This window comes from Danio rerio, chromosome 12, assembly GCF_052040795.2.
Source record: "Danio rerio strain M-AB ecotype USA chromosome 12, GRCz13ab, whole genome shotgun sequence".
NCBI lineage: Eukaryota > Metazoa > Chordata > Actinopteri > Cypriniformes > Danionidae > Danio > Danio rerio.
In genome coordinates this window covers 14,178,937-14,192,164 of record NC_141032.1, presented here as the reverse complement: position 1 = coordinate 14,192,164, position 13,228 = coordinate 14,178,937, and the positions used below count along the sequence as shown (strand labels likewise).

The following is a 13,228-nucleotide window of genomic DNA, read 5'->3' as shown; positions in this document are numbered from 1 at the left end:
AAAAACATGATACACATAGCCATCCACACACAAAAGCTCCCCTGTCCGGTCCCAGGTTGTGAGTTTGTTGCTAAGTATTTTTCAGAGCTGTGTTTCCACCTATGAATTTATATTTGAAACAATAAAAAAGTTTGTTGTCATGAGATAATTATAACAATAAAAGATTGGATCCTTTGGTTTTTCGGTGTTGCCAACTTTATTTGTTTTCTATAATTATTTTAAACTTTTTGAGATTTGACACAGTTTTTAATTATTTAAAACTTTAAAATTTAAAATAATTATTTGTTTTTTGCTGTTCAGTTTTTTTTTTTTTTTTGCATGGTCAGCATTGAGGAGAGAGTAACACATTTCACTGCAGCACTTTGTGTGTGTGTTTGTATGTTTATTGGATATGTGATTGTAATAAATGTTAGCAGTTGCTTTAAAAGTATGCTATATACCAGGCGTGCTTAATCCTGTTCCTGGAGATCTACCTTCCTGCAGATTTCAGTTGCTATCCATATCAAACACACCTAAACCAATTAATTAGGACTTGAACACCACGTGATAATTACAGGCAGGTGTGTTTGATATGGGTAGCAACTGAAATCTGCAGGAACGTAGATCTCCAGGAACAGGATTAAGCACCCCTGCTATATACCATGGGGGTCAAACTCCAAGTTACTGGAGAACTGCAGGGCAGCAGAGTTTAGTTCCCACCCTGCTTCAACATTACCTGTAGATTTCTAACGAGCCTTAATTAGTTTTATCAGGTGTGTTTAATTAGAGTTACAGCTTAAAGTCCCAGTCACACTGCACTTTTCTCTCTTTAGACTTTCATTCATACGCATGTGAATGCTGTAGACCTGGAATGCATGCTCATGCAACAAATTTTACAGTTTGCAGCATTGGAAAGTTCAAGCTTGGAGAACTCTGAACTGCGAAATCACATCATGTGATTGCTTGAGACTAATCAAAGATCAGACCATGACCTCTCTGAACAAAAATTATGGACCAGTTGCTTGCTTTTTCAATCTCTAAATATTTTGTTTAATCCCACTCCTTTTCGCAGTGCCATATGACAGAATTTTGCATGCTTAAACGTTAGTTTGACTGCAGCCTTGCTGTGCAGACCTGTGGCTCTCAGTAATATGCAAGATGATATTTATATCTGCTGATTTCTTAATTTTGTTATACATTTTCTGTTTTATATTTGTTTGCTGCCAAAACAATAAAATAAATTTGTCAGAATTTACAACTTAATTAATTTAAAGAATTAATAACAGGTAAGAATACTAATTAATTTTAGTAACACCTTGACATACTATTGTGTATGCAGTATAATGCTGTGAGTTGTAACACTACAGTACAGTAATTAACTGTACACAGTTTCCAGTTAGTTACCACTACTGCTCTATTACAGTAATTAACTGGCAACACTGTTGCCAGCTACTCACTGCAATGGTTCAGTTACAGTAAACAACTGGCAACACTGTTGCCAGCTACTCACTGTAATGGTTCAGTTTCAGTAATTAACTGGCAACACTGTTGCCAGTTACTTACTGTAACCAAACTTTTACAGTGAGTAGCTGGCAACAGTGTTGCCAGTGTTCTTCTGTAAAAAAGCCTGGTAAGGTCTAACAGTGTAGTTATAACTTAGGTTGGTAAAGAGTCCACAAACATGAATAACATGCAAGTTCAACATTGTTTAGCACTGAATCTTGGTTATTGTTCATTATTTGTTCATGCTAACTAATGCAGTAACTAACATTATACAATATTAATAAGTTTAGATTAACCAAGATTAATTATTACTGAATAAACATGTTATTTATTGTTTGGTCATGTTATCTAACCCACAAACAAGTATATAACATGTGTATGTGTAAGTAAATGATTAATTAATCTGGTAAAATAAAGGGATATATTAAAATATCCCTTTAAGAGTGTTAACATTAAAATAGCTTATGTAAATACCATTGTTTGCCATCAGTTCATGTTAAATGACCTCCAGAACTCCACATCTACACTCATCAGACCTCCACATCTACACTCATCAGACCTCCACATCTACACTCATCACACCTCCACATCTACACTCATCACACCTGCACATCTACACTCATTAGACCTCCACATCTACGCTTATCGGACCTCCACATCTACACTCATCCCACCCCCACATCTATACCCCTGGATATCACCCGTGTGTTTTGAGATAAAGTAAACAGTTTAGCGACCGCTAGCTTGTTGACAGTAAATTCATTTATTCATGAGATTAAATAAGGTAACATCTACACTTATCAGACCTCCACATCTACACTCATCAGACATCCACATCTACACTCATCAGACCTCCACATCTACACTCATCATTCATCTACATCTACACTCATCAGACATCCAAATTTACAGTCATCAGACCTCCACATCTACACTCAGCAGACCTCCACATCTACACTCATCAGACGTCCACATTTTCACTCATCGGACCTCCACATTTACACTCATCGGACCTCCACATCTACACTCATCAAACCTCCACATTTACACTGATCAGACATCCACATCTACACTCATCGGACCTCCACATCTACACTCAAAAACCTCTACATTTACACTGATCAGACATCCACATCTACACTGATCAGACATCCACATCTACACTCATCAGACATCCACATCTACACTCATCAGACATCCACATCTACACTCATCAGACATCCACATCTACACTCATCAGACATCCACATCTACACTCATCAGACATCCACATCTACACTCATCAGACGTCCACATCTACACTCATCAGACATCCACATCTACACTCATCAGACATCCACATCTACACTCATCAGACATCCACATCTACACTCATCAGACCTCCACATCTACACTCATCAGACCTCCACATCTACACTCATCACACCTCCACATCTGCACTCATCAGACCTCCACATCTACACTCATCACACCTCCAAATCTGCACTCATCAGACATCCACATCTACACTCATCAGACCTCCACATCTACACTCATCAGACGTCCACATTTACACTCATCAGGCATCCACATCTACACTCATCAGACATCCACATCTACACTCATCAGACATCCACATCTACACTCATCAGACATCCACATCTACACTCATCAGACATCCACTTCTACACTCATCAGACATCCACATCTACACTCATCAGACATCCACATTTACACTGATCAGACATCCACATCTACACTCATCAGACCTCCACATCTACACTCATCAGACCTCCACATCTACACTCATCAGACCTCCACATCTACACTCATCACACCTCCACATCTGCACTCATCAGACCTCCACATCTACAGTCATCACACCTCCACATCTGCACTCATCAGACATCCACATCTGCACTCATCAGACATCCACATCTACACTCATCAGACCTCCACATCTACACTCATCAGACGTCCACATTTACACTCATCAGACCTCCACATTTACATTTATCAGACCTCCACATCTACACACATCAGACCTCCACATCGACACTCATCGGACCTCCACATTTACACTCATCGGACCTCCACATCTACACTTATTGGACCTCCACATCTACACTCATCGGACCTCCACATCTACACTCATCGGACCTCCACATCTACACTCATCGGATCTCCACATCTACATTCCTCAGACATCCACATCTACTCTCATCACACCTCCACATCTACACTTCTCAGACGTACATCAACTGCCGTGTGTAACATATTAGCATTTATTGTGACAGAAGCATTATAAATTCTTACAGATCATTCTTTTTCTTTTTGGCTCAGTCATTTTATAATTCCAGGGTGAATACAGGGTGAACATGCAGACTCCACACAGAAATGCCAACTGACCCAGCCGAGGCTTGAACCAGTGACCTTCTTGTTGTGAGGCAAACGTGCTAACCACTGCACTGTGATAAAAAATCATTATAAATATAATTCTTTATTTGAAAGTTTTAAATACATTTATTGTGTTTTTCTTTCTGCAATAAAGGAATATAAACAGGTTCTTGGTAATCATTTAATAAGTCATAGCTTTATATGTCTGTTATTTTTGCGATAAAGAAATATAAATGGCTGGTTTTTTTTTCAATGTTATTAATAAAAATATGTCAATTAAAATATTTTCTAGCTGTAGCATGTATTTTCATAAAGTTTTAAATATGTAATATAAATGGTTTTACTGTACAATATATAATACTGTACTATTAAAATGGTATTATAACGTGTCTATATAAATATTTTTTTATGTGGGCGGAATGTGTAGAAATGTTTCATTTAATACTGCATTAACATTAACTTGTCATGCATTTTGCCAATATAAACACAAGACAATATTAGAAATGCCTATCAGATATTATTTTAAATAAAATCCTGGCCATGACCCGTATCTTATTATATTAGTAGTTGACAGGATATCTCGTGACATAATTATGTGTATAGATACATAGGTATTTGTTTTGTCTGTCGTACTTTTAGTTTGTAAACCGTATTTTAGCATAATTCCGTCTTTGACCCGCCGCAACGTGCGCATGCACGAGAATACAGGTGTTCAAATGCGCGTGAGCGGCTGAGATTGCATCTATATAAATGCGCATGCGAGGCCCGAGATTTCATCGATCTGAGACTGCATCATGTCTGCATCCAGACTCTGTTGAAGTATTTAGAGCATCTCTGCATAGCATGTAGGTCACTGGTTAATCGACTAACTTGATTTTCACACTGGACACGGAAAGCTATGTGCTATGAAACCCATTAATTTAAACTGAGCTGTGCTAATACTGAGCTGCACTAATCATCTTTATAGCATGTAAAATATGTATTTAGTTGTGTGAGCAATTAGAGCATCTCTTCACAGTTTGGAGGTATCTGGTTAACTGGCTAAGTTGATTTTCACACTGGACACGGAAAGCCATGCATTATGAAAGGTATTAAATTAAGCAGAGCTTAATCCCGAGCTGCACTAATAATAGTGCACATCTAGCATCAGAGCATACCTTCAATGATCTTTTACACAGCCCAATCAAAGTTTAAAATAGTTATTTTGCCCAGAATTGTGCTAATACTGACTGTTTGTTATAATTACTTGGAGTTATGATGAAGAATAGTGCAATATGCTGGTGTACAAACTGAACCTTGAAACGTAAACATTTTATGATTCATAACAGTGGTTCCCCTTCGGTTGGGGAACTTCAGTGCCATAGAGTGGATTGATTGAAATCCACGAAATGGGAGGATTCGGTTCAGAAGCCGCTTGTCTGAAAGAGTATTGAACGGGCCAATGAAAGCAATGAATTGGCAGCGTAAGCTTGCACAGGTGTACTTCATTGCCAATTATCCCAGCATATAAGCACACCTGGAGCGAGCAAACGCCATCCTTTTCGCTTCAGAGACTTTTTGATCTAGTCGATGAGGGTTCTTCCTGCTTTGACCAGCGATTCTGAGCGAACGAGAGCATTCTCCCGGTCCAGAGTCTGTACACGCAGTGGTAGATGGTCGAGCTGGGTTTTTCCCTTGCCTGGCGTTTTTTGGGTCCGGTCCTCCAGAGCGGTGCGTAAAAAGTTGCAAATTTCACAGAAAGAGCAACACAGTCGTGCAGCACATCCTTTTCAGGACGGCGCTCCGACTGTGCGTTTCTGGATGCGGTGGTTTCCTGTCCTCGGATGATGGGCACGGGCACTGCGTTACATGTCTGGGGGGTCCAGCATGTTAATGCGCTGCTCGCGGGCAGTTCATGTCGTCATTGCGATGCCATGACTGTTGCGCAGTAAAGATCGCGGCTAGCCTTTGCAAAAGGGCGAACCACCCCAGTTGTCCCCTGCTCTGCAGCGGGCACTCGGGCAGATCTGAGGGCTTCAGCGAGAGATAATCCGTCGCCCACTGGCCCGCGGACCTCCCGCTCCTCTAAGCGCTCCATCCAAGCTTCGGGCGGGGGAAGCGATCCGTCTAACAGATGGTAGCCCTTACGCCCGATGACACCGGAGACCAGACGTCCACCGCGGCATCGGAGGGTGGGCTTTCATTGTCCGATGATGATCCAGACCCGCTCGCCCCCTTCGGGCTGGTGAGCGCTGTCACTACGGATCCTGAAACGGACATGTTAGCCGTGCTTTCCCGGGCTGCTTCGGCCGTGGGTTGGAGATGGTTTATCCCCCAGCTCCGCGGCCGGACCGACTAGAGGGGCGTTCCCTTCTTCCCGGAGGTGCACAGTAGGCTCACGCGGTCTTGAAAAGCACTTTTTTCTGCTCGTGCTGCGTGTCCCTCCACCCCCACCACTCTTGACGGTGGAACAGCCAGGGTGTATGTGGCGATTCCTCAGGTTGAGTGCACGATGGCGGTCAATCCACGCGGCGCCTCTTCTTGGCGGGGTCCGCCTCGTCTCCCATCCAAAGCCTGTAAGTTATCTGCCTCCCTCGGAGCTAGAGCTTACATAGCTGCGGGCCAGGCTGCTTCCGTCTTGCATGCGATAGTCACCTAACAGCGCTAACAAGCGCAGGCGCTGGCCGAGCTGCACGAGGGTGGGTCCAACCCAGGCTTACGAGCTTCGCACCGCCGCCGACTTAGCTCTTCGGACTACTGAGTCCGCTGCGTGTGCGTTGGGGAGGACGATGTTCACATTAGTGATCCAGGAGCGCCACCCCTGGCTGATATGCGCGAAGTCGACAAAGTCCGCTTTCTTGACTTTCCCCATATCCCAAGCCATGTTCGGCGACACTGTCTGTGAATTCACCCAGGAATTCAAGGCGGTGAGAGAGCAGTTGATGGGTGATGTCTTATCGGCCATTCATACCTGCTCCTCGCCGAAGGCGCCCGCCTATGAGAGCTGCTCCGCCCCCGCACACACCTCGGAAGCAGGCAGCCCCCCTGCCCAGAACGCCGCCAAGTCTGGCAACGGACCGCGAAGCGTCCCTGGGACAGGCCATCTGGAGAAGAGGGAACTTGCTCTTTCCCCGCTGGAGGGCGGGGCCCCATTTCCAACGGCACTTTTTTACTGCCATGAAAACATTATGAAAGGGCACTTTTCCACTTCCCCGGATGTGACAGCCCGAAATCTGCCAGTCTCGGACGCTATGCTTTCTAGCTTGCAGATTCGGTGCGTTTCGCCAGTGGCTCACGAGCGCTGGGAGGACGGTCTCCTTTCTCCCACCCCTCTAGCCTCCCCTCCGGAGCTCGGGTGCGGAGTGAGAGCAAATATCTCACCTCCAGCTTTTCCGTGGGACCCACGCGCTTCCCGGATCAGCACACCCACTCCGCGCTGCCCCACTGCTGGTACGTCAGCGATTGTAGCGATGAGTCCATTAGCGAGAGCTCTGCCTGCTTGGTTAGCGCGGGCCAGCTCTTCGCGGTGGCTCATACGCACAATCAGACTCGGCTATGCGATTCAGTTCGCGAAACGGCCCCCCAAGTCACGGGTGTGTATTCACCAGGGTCAGCCCCCTGTCCGCCCCTGTCTTGCGAGAGGAGATTGCTGTCCTCCTGGCGAAGGATGCAATCGAGCCGCTCCCTCCAGCCGAGATGGAGAGCGGGTTTTACAGCCCACACTTCATCGTGCCCAAAAAGAGCGGTGGGTCACGGCCAATCCTAGATCTGCGCGTTTTGAACCGCTGTCTGCACAAGCTGCCGTTCAGAATGCTCACGCAGAAGCGCATCCTCCGGTGCGTTCGTCCTCTGGGTTGGTCTGCAGCATTAGACCTGATGGACGCGTATTTCCATGTCTCCACTCTTCCTCGCCACCGTCAGTTTCTGCGGTTGAGTTTGAAGGTCGAGCTTGGCAATACAAAGCCCTCCCCTTTGGGCTCTCTCTGTCTCCGTGGGTCCTCACCAAGCCCGTGGAGGGTGCCTTAGCGCCCCTTCGACTCGCGGGCATCTGCATACCTAAATTCTTGACGACTGGCTGATTTTTGCCCTCTCTCGGAGCAATTGATTATGCACAGAGACAAAGTGCTCCGGCACTTCCACCTGTTGGGGTTTCAGGTCAACCGAGAAAAGAGCAAACTCGCCCCCATGCAGAGGATCTCTTCTCTCGGGCTGGAGCTGGACTCGGTCACCATGGCAGCGCGCCTCTCCGGAGAGCGCGCTCAGCTGATGCTGTACTGTCTGAGAGAGCTCGACAGTAAAATAGTGGTCCCACTGAAAATATTTCAGAGGCTCCTGGGGCATATGGCATCCGCAGCCGCTTCATGCCGCTCGGATTACTCTATATGAGACCACTTCAGCACTGGCTTCACGATCGAGTCCCCAGACGCGCATGGCACGCGCGCGCACACCGAGTCTCTGTTACTGCGCTGTGTCGCCGCGCCCTCAGCCCTTGGAGCGACCCCTTGTTCCTACAGGCCTGGGTGTCTCTAGAACAGGCGTCCAGTCTGGTTGTCGTTTCAGCAGACGCTTCCAACACGGGCTGGGGGGCTGTGCGTTGCGGGCATGCGGCTGCGGACCTGTGGAAAGGTACCCAGTTGCATTGGCATATCGCCTGAAGCTGTTGGCAGTGTTCCTCGCTCTCCACCGTTTTTTTCCGGTGCTGGAGCGGCAACACGTGCTGGTCAGGACGGACAGTATGGCGGCGGTGGCGTATATCAGCCGTATGGGGGTATGCGCTCTCGCAGCATGTCTCAGCTCGCCCGCCGTCTGCTCCTCTGGAGTCATCCGCGGCTGAAATTGCTGCACGTCATTCATATTCAGGCAAGCTCAACCGTGCAGCCGATGCGCTCTCACGGCAGCCTTACGTCCTGGAGAATGGAGACTCCACCCCGAGTCTGTTCAGCTGATATGGGCGCGATTCGGGGAAGCCCAGATCGATCTGTTGCTTCCCCCGAGATCGCTCATTGCCAGTTGTTCTTTCCCTGACCGAGTGCTCTCGGCACGGATGCACTGGCTTACAGCTGGCCTCGGGGTATGCGCAAATACACGTTTCCCCCAGTGAGCCTGCTCGCGCAGTTACTGTGCAAGGTCAGGGAGGACAAGGAACAGGTTGCTGGTTGCGCCCCTCTGGCTCAACCGGACCTGGATGTCAGAGCTCTCCCTCGCGATAGCCCTCCCCTGGCAGTCCCTTCGAGAGAGCACCTACTCTCTCAGGGACAGGGCACCATCTGGCACCCTCGCCGATCTTTGGAGGTCCTTAGACGCGAGGAAGACTTAGGTAACCTCCGATTGCGGTGGCTAATACCATCACTCGGGCTAGAGCCCCCTCCCCGAGCGAGCCTATGCCCTGAAGTGGAGTCTATTCACTGAATGGTGTGTCTCTCGCAGAGAAGACCCCCGTAATTTGCCAGATCAGCGTTGTGCTTTCTTTACGCCGAGAGAAGCTGGAGAGCAGGCTGTCGCCCTCCACACTCAAGGTTACGTGGCTGCCATCTCCACTCTCATGACGCGGTAGCTGGCGGCACCGTGGGAACGCATAACCTCATCATCCGGTTCCTCAGGGGCGCTAAGCGAATTAATCCACCCCGCCCCCTCTCATGCCCTCTTAGGATCTCACCCTCGCTACACAAGCCGCGTCAGATCCCTTCGATCCTCGACTCAGTATCTTTCTGTCCCTGAAGACAGCTCTGCTGGTCGCGTTGATATCGATTAGAGGGTCGGGGACCCGGAGGCATTTTTCGGTCAGTGACTCGTGCCTGTAATTGGGCTGGCTTTCTCTCACGTCCTGAGACCCCGCCCGCGATATGTGCCCAAGGTTCCTACCACTCCGTTTTAATACGAGGTAGTGAGCCTGCAAGCGCTGCCCTCGGAGGAGGCAGACCCAGCCCTTCTTTATTGTCCAATTCGCGTTTTGCGTATTATCCGGACCGCACTCAGAGTTTAGATCATCTGAGCAGCTCTTCGTCTGTTATGGCGGTCGGCAGCAGGGAAGTGCTGTACCGAAATAAGTTCCCACTACATTGTGGATGCCTTTCTTTCCCTATCAGAGCCGAGGTGAGCCGCGTTCCCCGAGAGTGCATGCGCACTCCACTCGGAGCTTCGCATCCTCTCGAGCGCGCGCACGCGGCGCCTCTCTAACAGACATCTGTAGAGCTGCAGGCTGGGTGACACCCAACACATTTGCAAGGTTTTACAATCTGCGAGTAAAGCCGGTTTCCTCAAGGGTATTAGGTAACCCTTGGTGATTGAGGAAACAATTTGGTAGGGTGTTGAAACACGCTTGCTGCGCCATTCTCCCTAACACGGAGGTACGTGCGCCTTTTTATCTGTCAGTAAAGTTCCCCGTCAGGTGAGCCCTGCAGATTCCTCCGTGGCCCCCAGCACTGACTCAGCGGAGGAGTCACTTGCTGGCCCACTACGTTGTAGGTCTGCCCGCTGGTCAGCCCACGTTTTGGGTAAAGGTGCCTGCTATGCGTGATCCCCACTAGGCGATCCCATATGCTTATTCCGCCACGGTTAAGTTCCCCCCCCTCTGGGCGGACCCGTGTCTTCCCTCTCTGCTAACCACTCTTTTGCTACGTGTACTCCCCCTTTTTAGGGCTAGTCCATATGTAATTCTGCCATCTATCTATCTTGCTTGACTATCCCCTCATCGGGGGCGTTGGTAAGGTGCAGTCATTATGGCGCTTTCCATACTTCTCCCATTTCTTGGATTTCAATCAATCCACTCTATGGCACTGAAGTTCCCCAACCGAAGGGGAACGTTCCAGGTTACAGAAGTAACCCTTCGTTCCCCGAGGACCCTGTCCCTTAGCTGTTTGAAAGTCTCTTCAGCTTAAAAGGATGGCGTTTGCTCGCTCCAGGTGTGCTTATATGCTGGGATAATTGGCAATGAAGTACACCTGTGCAAGCTTACGCTGCCAATTCATTGCTTTCATTGGCCCGTTCAATACTCTTTCAGACAAGCGGCTTCTGAACCGAATCCTCCCATTTCGTGGATTTCAATCAATCCACTCTATGGCACTTCCGTTCCCCTCCTTGGGGAACGAAGGGTTACTTCTGTAACCTCGAACGTTCTTTAGTTTTAAAAGTAGTATAATGTATTGTTTTAAATAATGTTAAAATTACACATCAAATTTAAAAATGGGATTTAACACACCACACATAGTAAAACAAACTTACATCTGTGCAAATGCTAATTATTTTACAAAAAAAATGCTTAAAGATGCCAAGAACCATCTTACCTCATTGACATCGATGCCATTATTCACAGACCAGGTGGTTTGGAAATATTCCAGCATTCGTTGTTTCAGCTGTTGTGGCAGCCGGTGAACCCGAATGAAGTCCTTTAGATCTTTCATGCGTGTATGATATAGTGAGCGACGTGAGTACATGCGCTGGATAATAGCTGTTACATTTCCAAACACCACAGCATGCATGAGAGCTGTATGAAACAAACAATGTAAGGGTAAACATATAGTCAGTGACCCGGCTTGTGGCTGTCACTACTGTATAACAATAAAAGGTTCTGACTTGTGTCTGAGTAACTCATGTTCACATAGTGATAATTATTGTGTTAGACATAGAATTAGATTTTCAAAGATTGCTGAATATTATTACAGTTGCACATCACAGAAGACAATGTCAGAACATGCACAAGTTAAAGCAAAATTAATAGCCCTCCTGAGCAAAAAAAAAAGGTGATGTTTAGCAGAGAGATTTTTTCAACACATTTTTAAATATAATACTTTAAATGTCTTTAAATTAAAAAAAAATCTTTTGCCATTTTAATAGTTATTTTGCTTAGTATTAATTTTATTATTATTTAGCTTAAAGTGCAATTTAAAGTATTAACTAGGTTAACTAGCCAAGTTAATTAGGCAAGTTTTTAGACAACAGCTATTAGTTTTGTTTCAAAGAAAATAATAATTCATAAGGGGTCTAACAATATTGACCTTAAATAATCTTAAATAAAAAAAATAAATCTGCTTTAATTAAAAAAAAAAAAAAGTTGTTTTTTTTCAGAAGAAAAAATAGTGAACACTATAAAATTCCATTGATTGGAAAAACATAACAAAAACTATAAATTGTCAAATCAAGAGTGGTAATGTCAAGAATGAATGCATAAATCAGATATACCAGTGAGCTACTTTAATGAAAAGAACTCTCTAGAATACTATGGTATTTTCTTTTTACCTCCAATAAGCATAGTACAAACAGAGAAGATCTTTTCAGCATCAGTGTTGGCACAAACGTTACCAAAGCCCACACTGGTCAGACTGCTCAAGGTAAAATACAGAGAGGCAATGTAGGCACTGCGAACTGAGGGACCACCAAATGTACTGTTCATATAGGGCTTGTCCAAACGCTTGCCCAATTCATGCAGCCAGCCTGGGAGAAAGAAAAAAAATAATAATGTCATTATTCTGTTATGTCACATGTTGGCTAAAAGCTTACATGGCAGTTATTAGGTAAATAAAACTCATAAAACTGATCTTTAATTTTTATAGCACATTTAGATGTTGTCAATGTAGATGTAGATGTTGTCAATGTGTCAAATTAGCTTAAATTAGATTAAGAAAATGAAATAAAAACCAAAACAATATTTCAGATTGTGGAACATTTCAGCAAGTCAAACAAGCAAAAAAGTAGTGGGAGGATTTTGGTGTAGTTCTAGTTAACCCTTTACTTGCCTGCTCTAAAAAAATGGTTGACCATATTTTGACTGTTTTAAATAATGACTGTTAAAGTCATTTAAAGAATGACTGTTTTAAATTATGGTTTACACTACACAGCATTGTTGGTTTACAAACAAATGAAACAAACATAATCCTGTTGCACTACTAAACTTGATTTGGGTTTTACTGTAAAAAACAAAACAAAACAAGAAAACATGCTAAATGAGAATCTGAAATATTTTTTGTCATACTTCAAAAAATAAAGCTGATTTAGTATTCAAAAATGTTTTATTTTGATAATGTTTTTTAATAAATTGGTCCTACATTTCATATTTTCAGATTTTTCATAGTATATGTATTAATTTTGGTACTTTTACCATAAACCGACATATCATCCATTTGGTAGAGGCTGATTTGGTATAGGATGTGTTAAGTGTGTTATAGCGACATTAGGAGTTTGGAAATGCAATCCAAAAAAGTAATTTTTTGGTGGGGCAGTTAAAGAAAATAAATTCTGATCAGTTTAGCATAAATGTCACTGTTGAAGTTCAGTTTAATATGGATCATTTTAATACAAATGTCACTGCTGAATGCTGACCCACTGGAGAGTAGCTCCACCATTACAGGAGTGACTCAAATTCTAAGCACACGGTGATATGGATTTTGTGTGGGGT

General features: G+C 45.1%; 1 protein-coding gene and 1 long non-coding RNA gene across 9 annotated transcripts in view; both read right to left on the bottom strand.

Annotated features, from left to right (window-relative positions):
• Positions 1-13,228, bottom strand: part of kcnh4b (potassium voltage-gated channel, subfamily H (eag-related), member 4b) — a 75,864-nt gene that overhangs the window by 24,712 nt on the left and 37,924 nt on the right. For all 8 annotated transcript variants that reach the window (XM_087275968.1, XM_087275962.1, XM_087275966.1 and 5 more), the window contains 2 exons: positions 12,073-12,267; positions 11,121-11,320 (listed from right to left, as the gene is read on the bottom strand). In XM_087275968.1, coding sequence (XP_087132094.1) covers positions 11,121-11,320; positions 12,073-12,267 — 395 coding nt within the window. The remainder of the gene's footprint in view (positions 1-11,120; positions 11,321-12,072; positions 12,268-13,228) is intronic.
• LOC147841329 (uncharacterized) lies at positions 317-3,655 on the bottom strand. The gene is made up of 3 exons (XR_015503973.1): positions 2,846-3,655; positions 628-2,072; positions 317-455 (listed from the first exon to the last, which is right to left on the bottom strand). It is a non-coding gene; the product is annotated as an uncharacterized LOC147841329 (long non-coding RNA).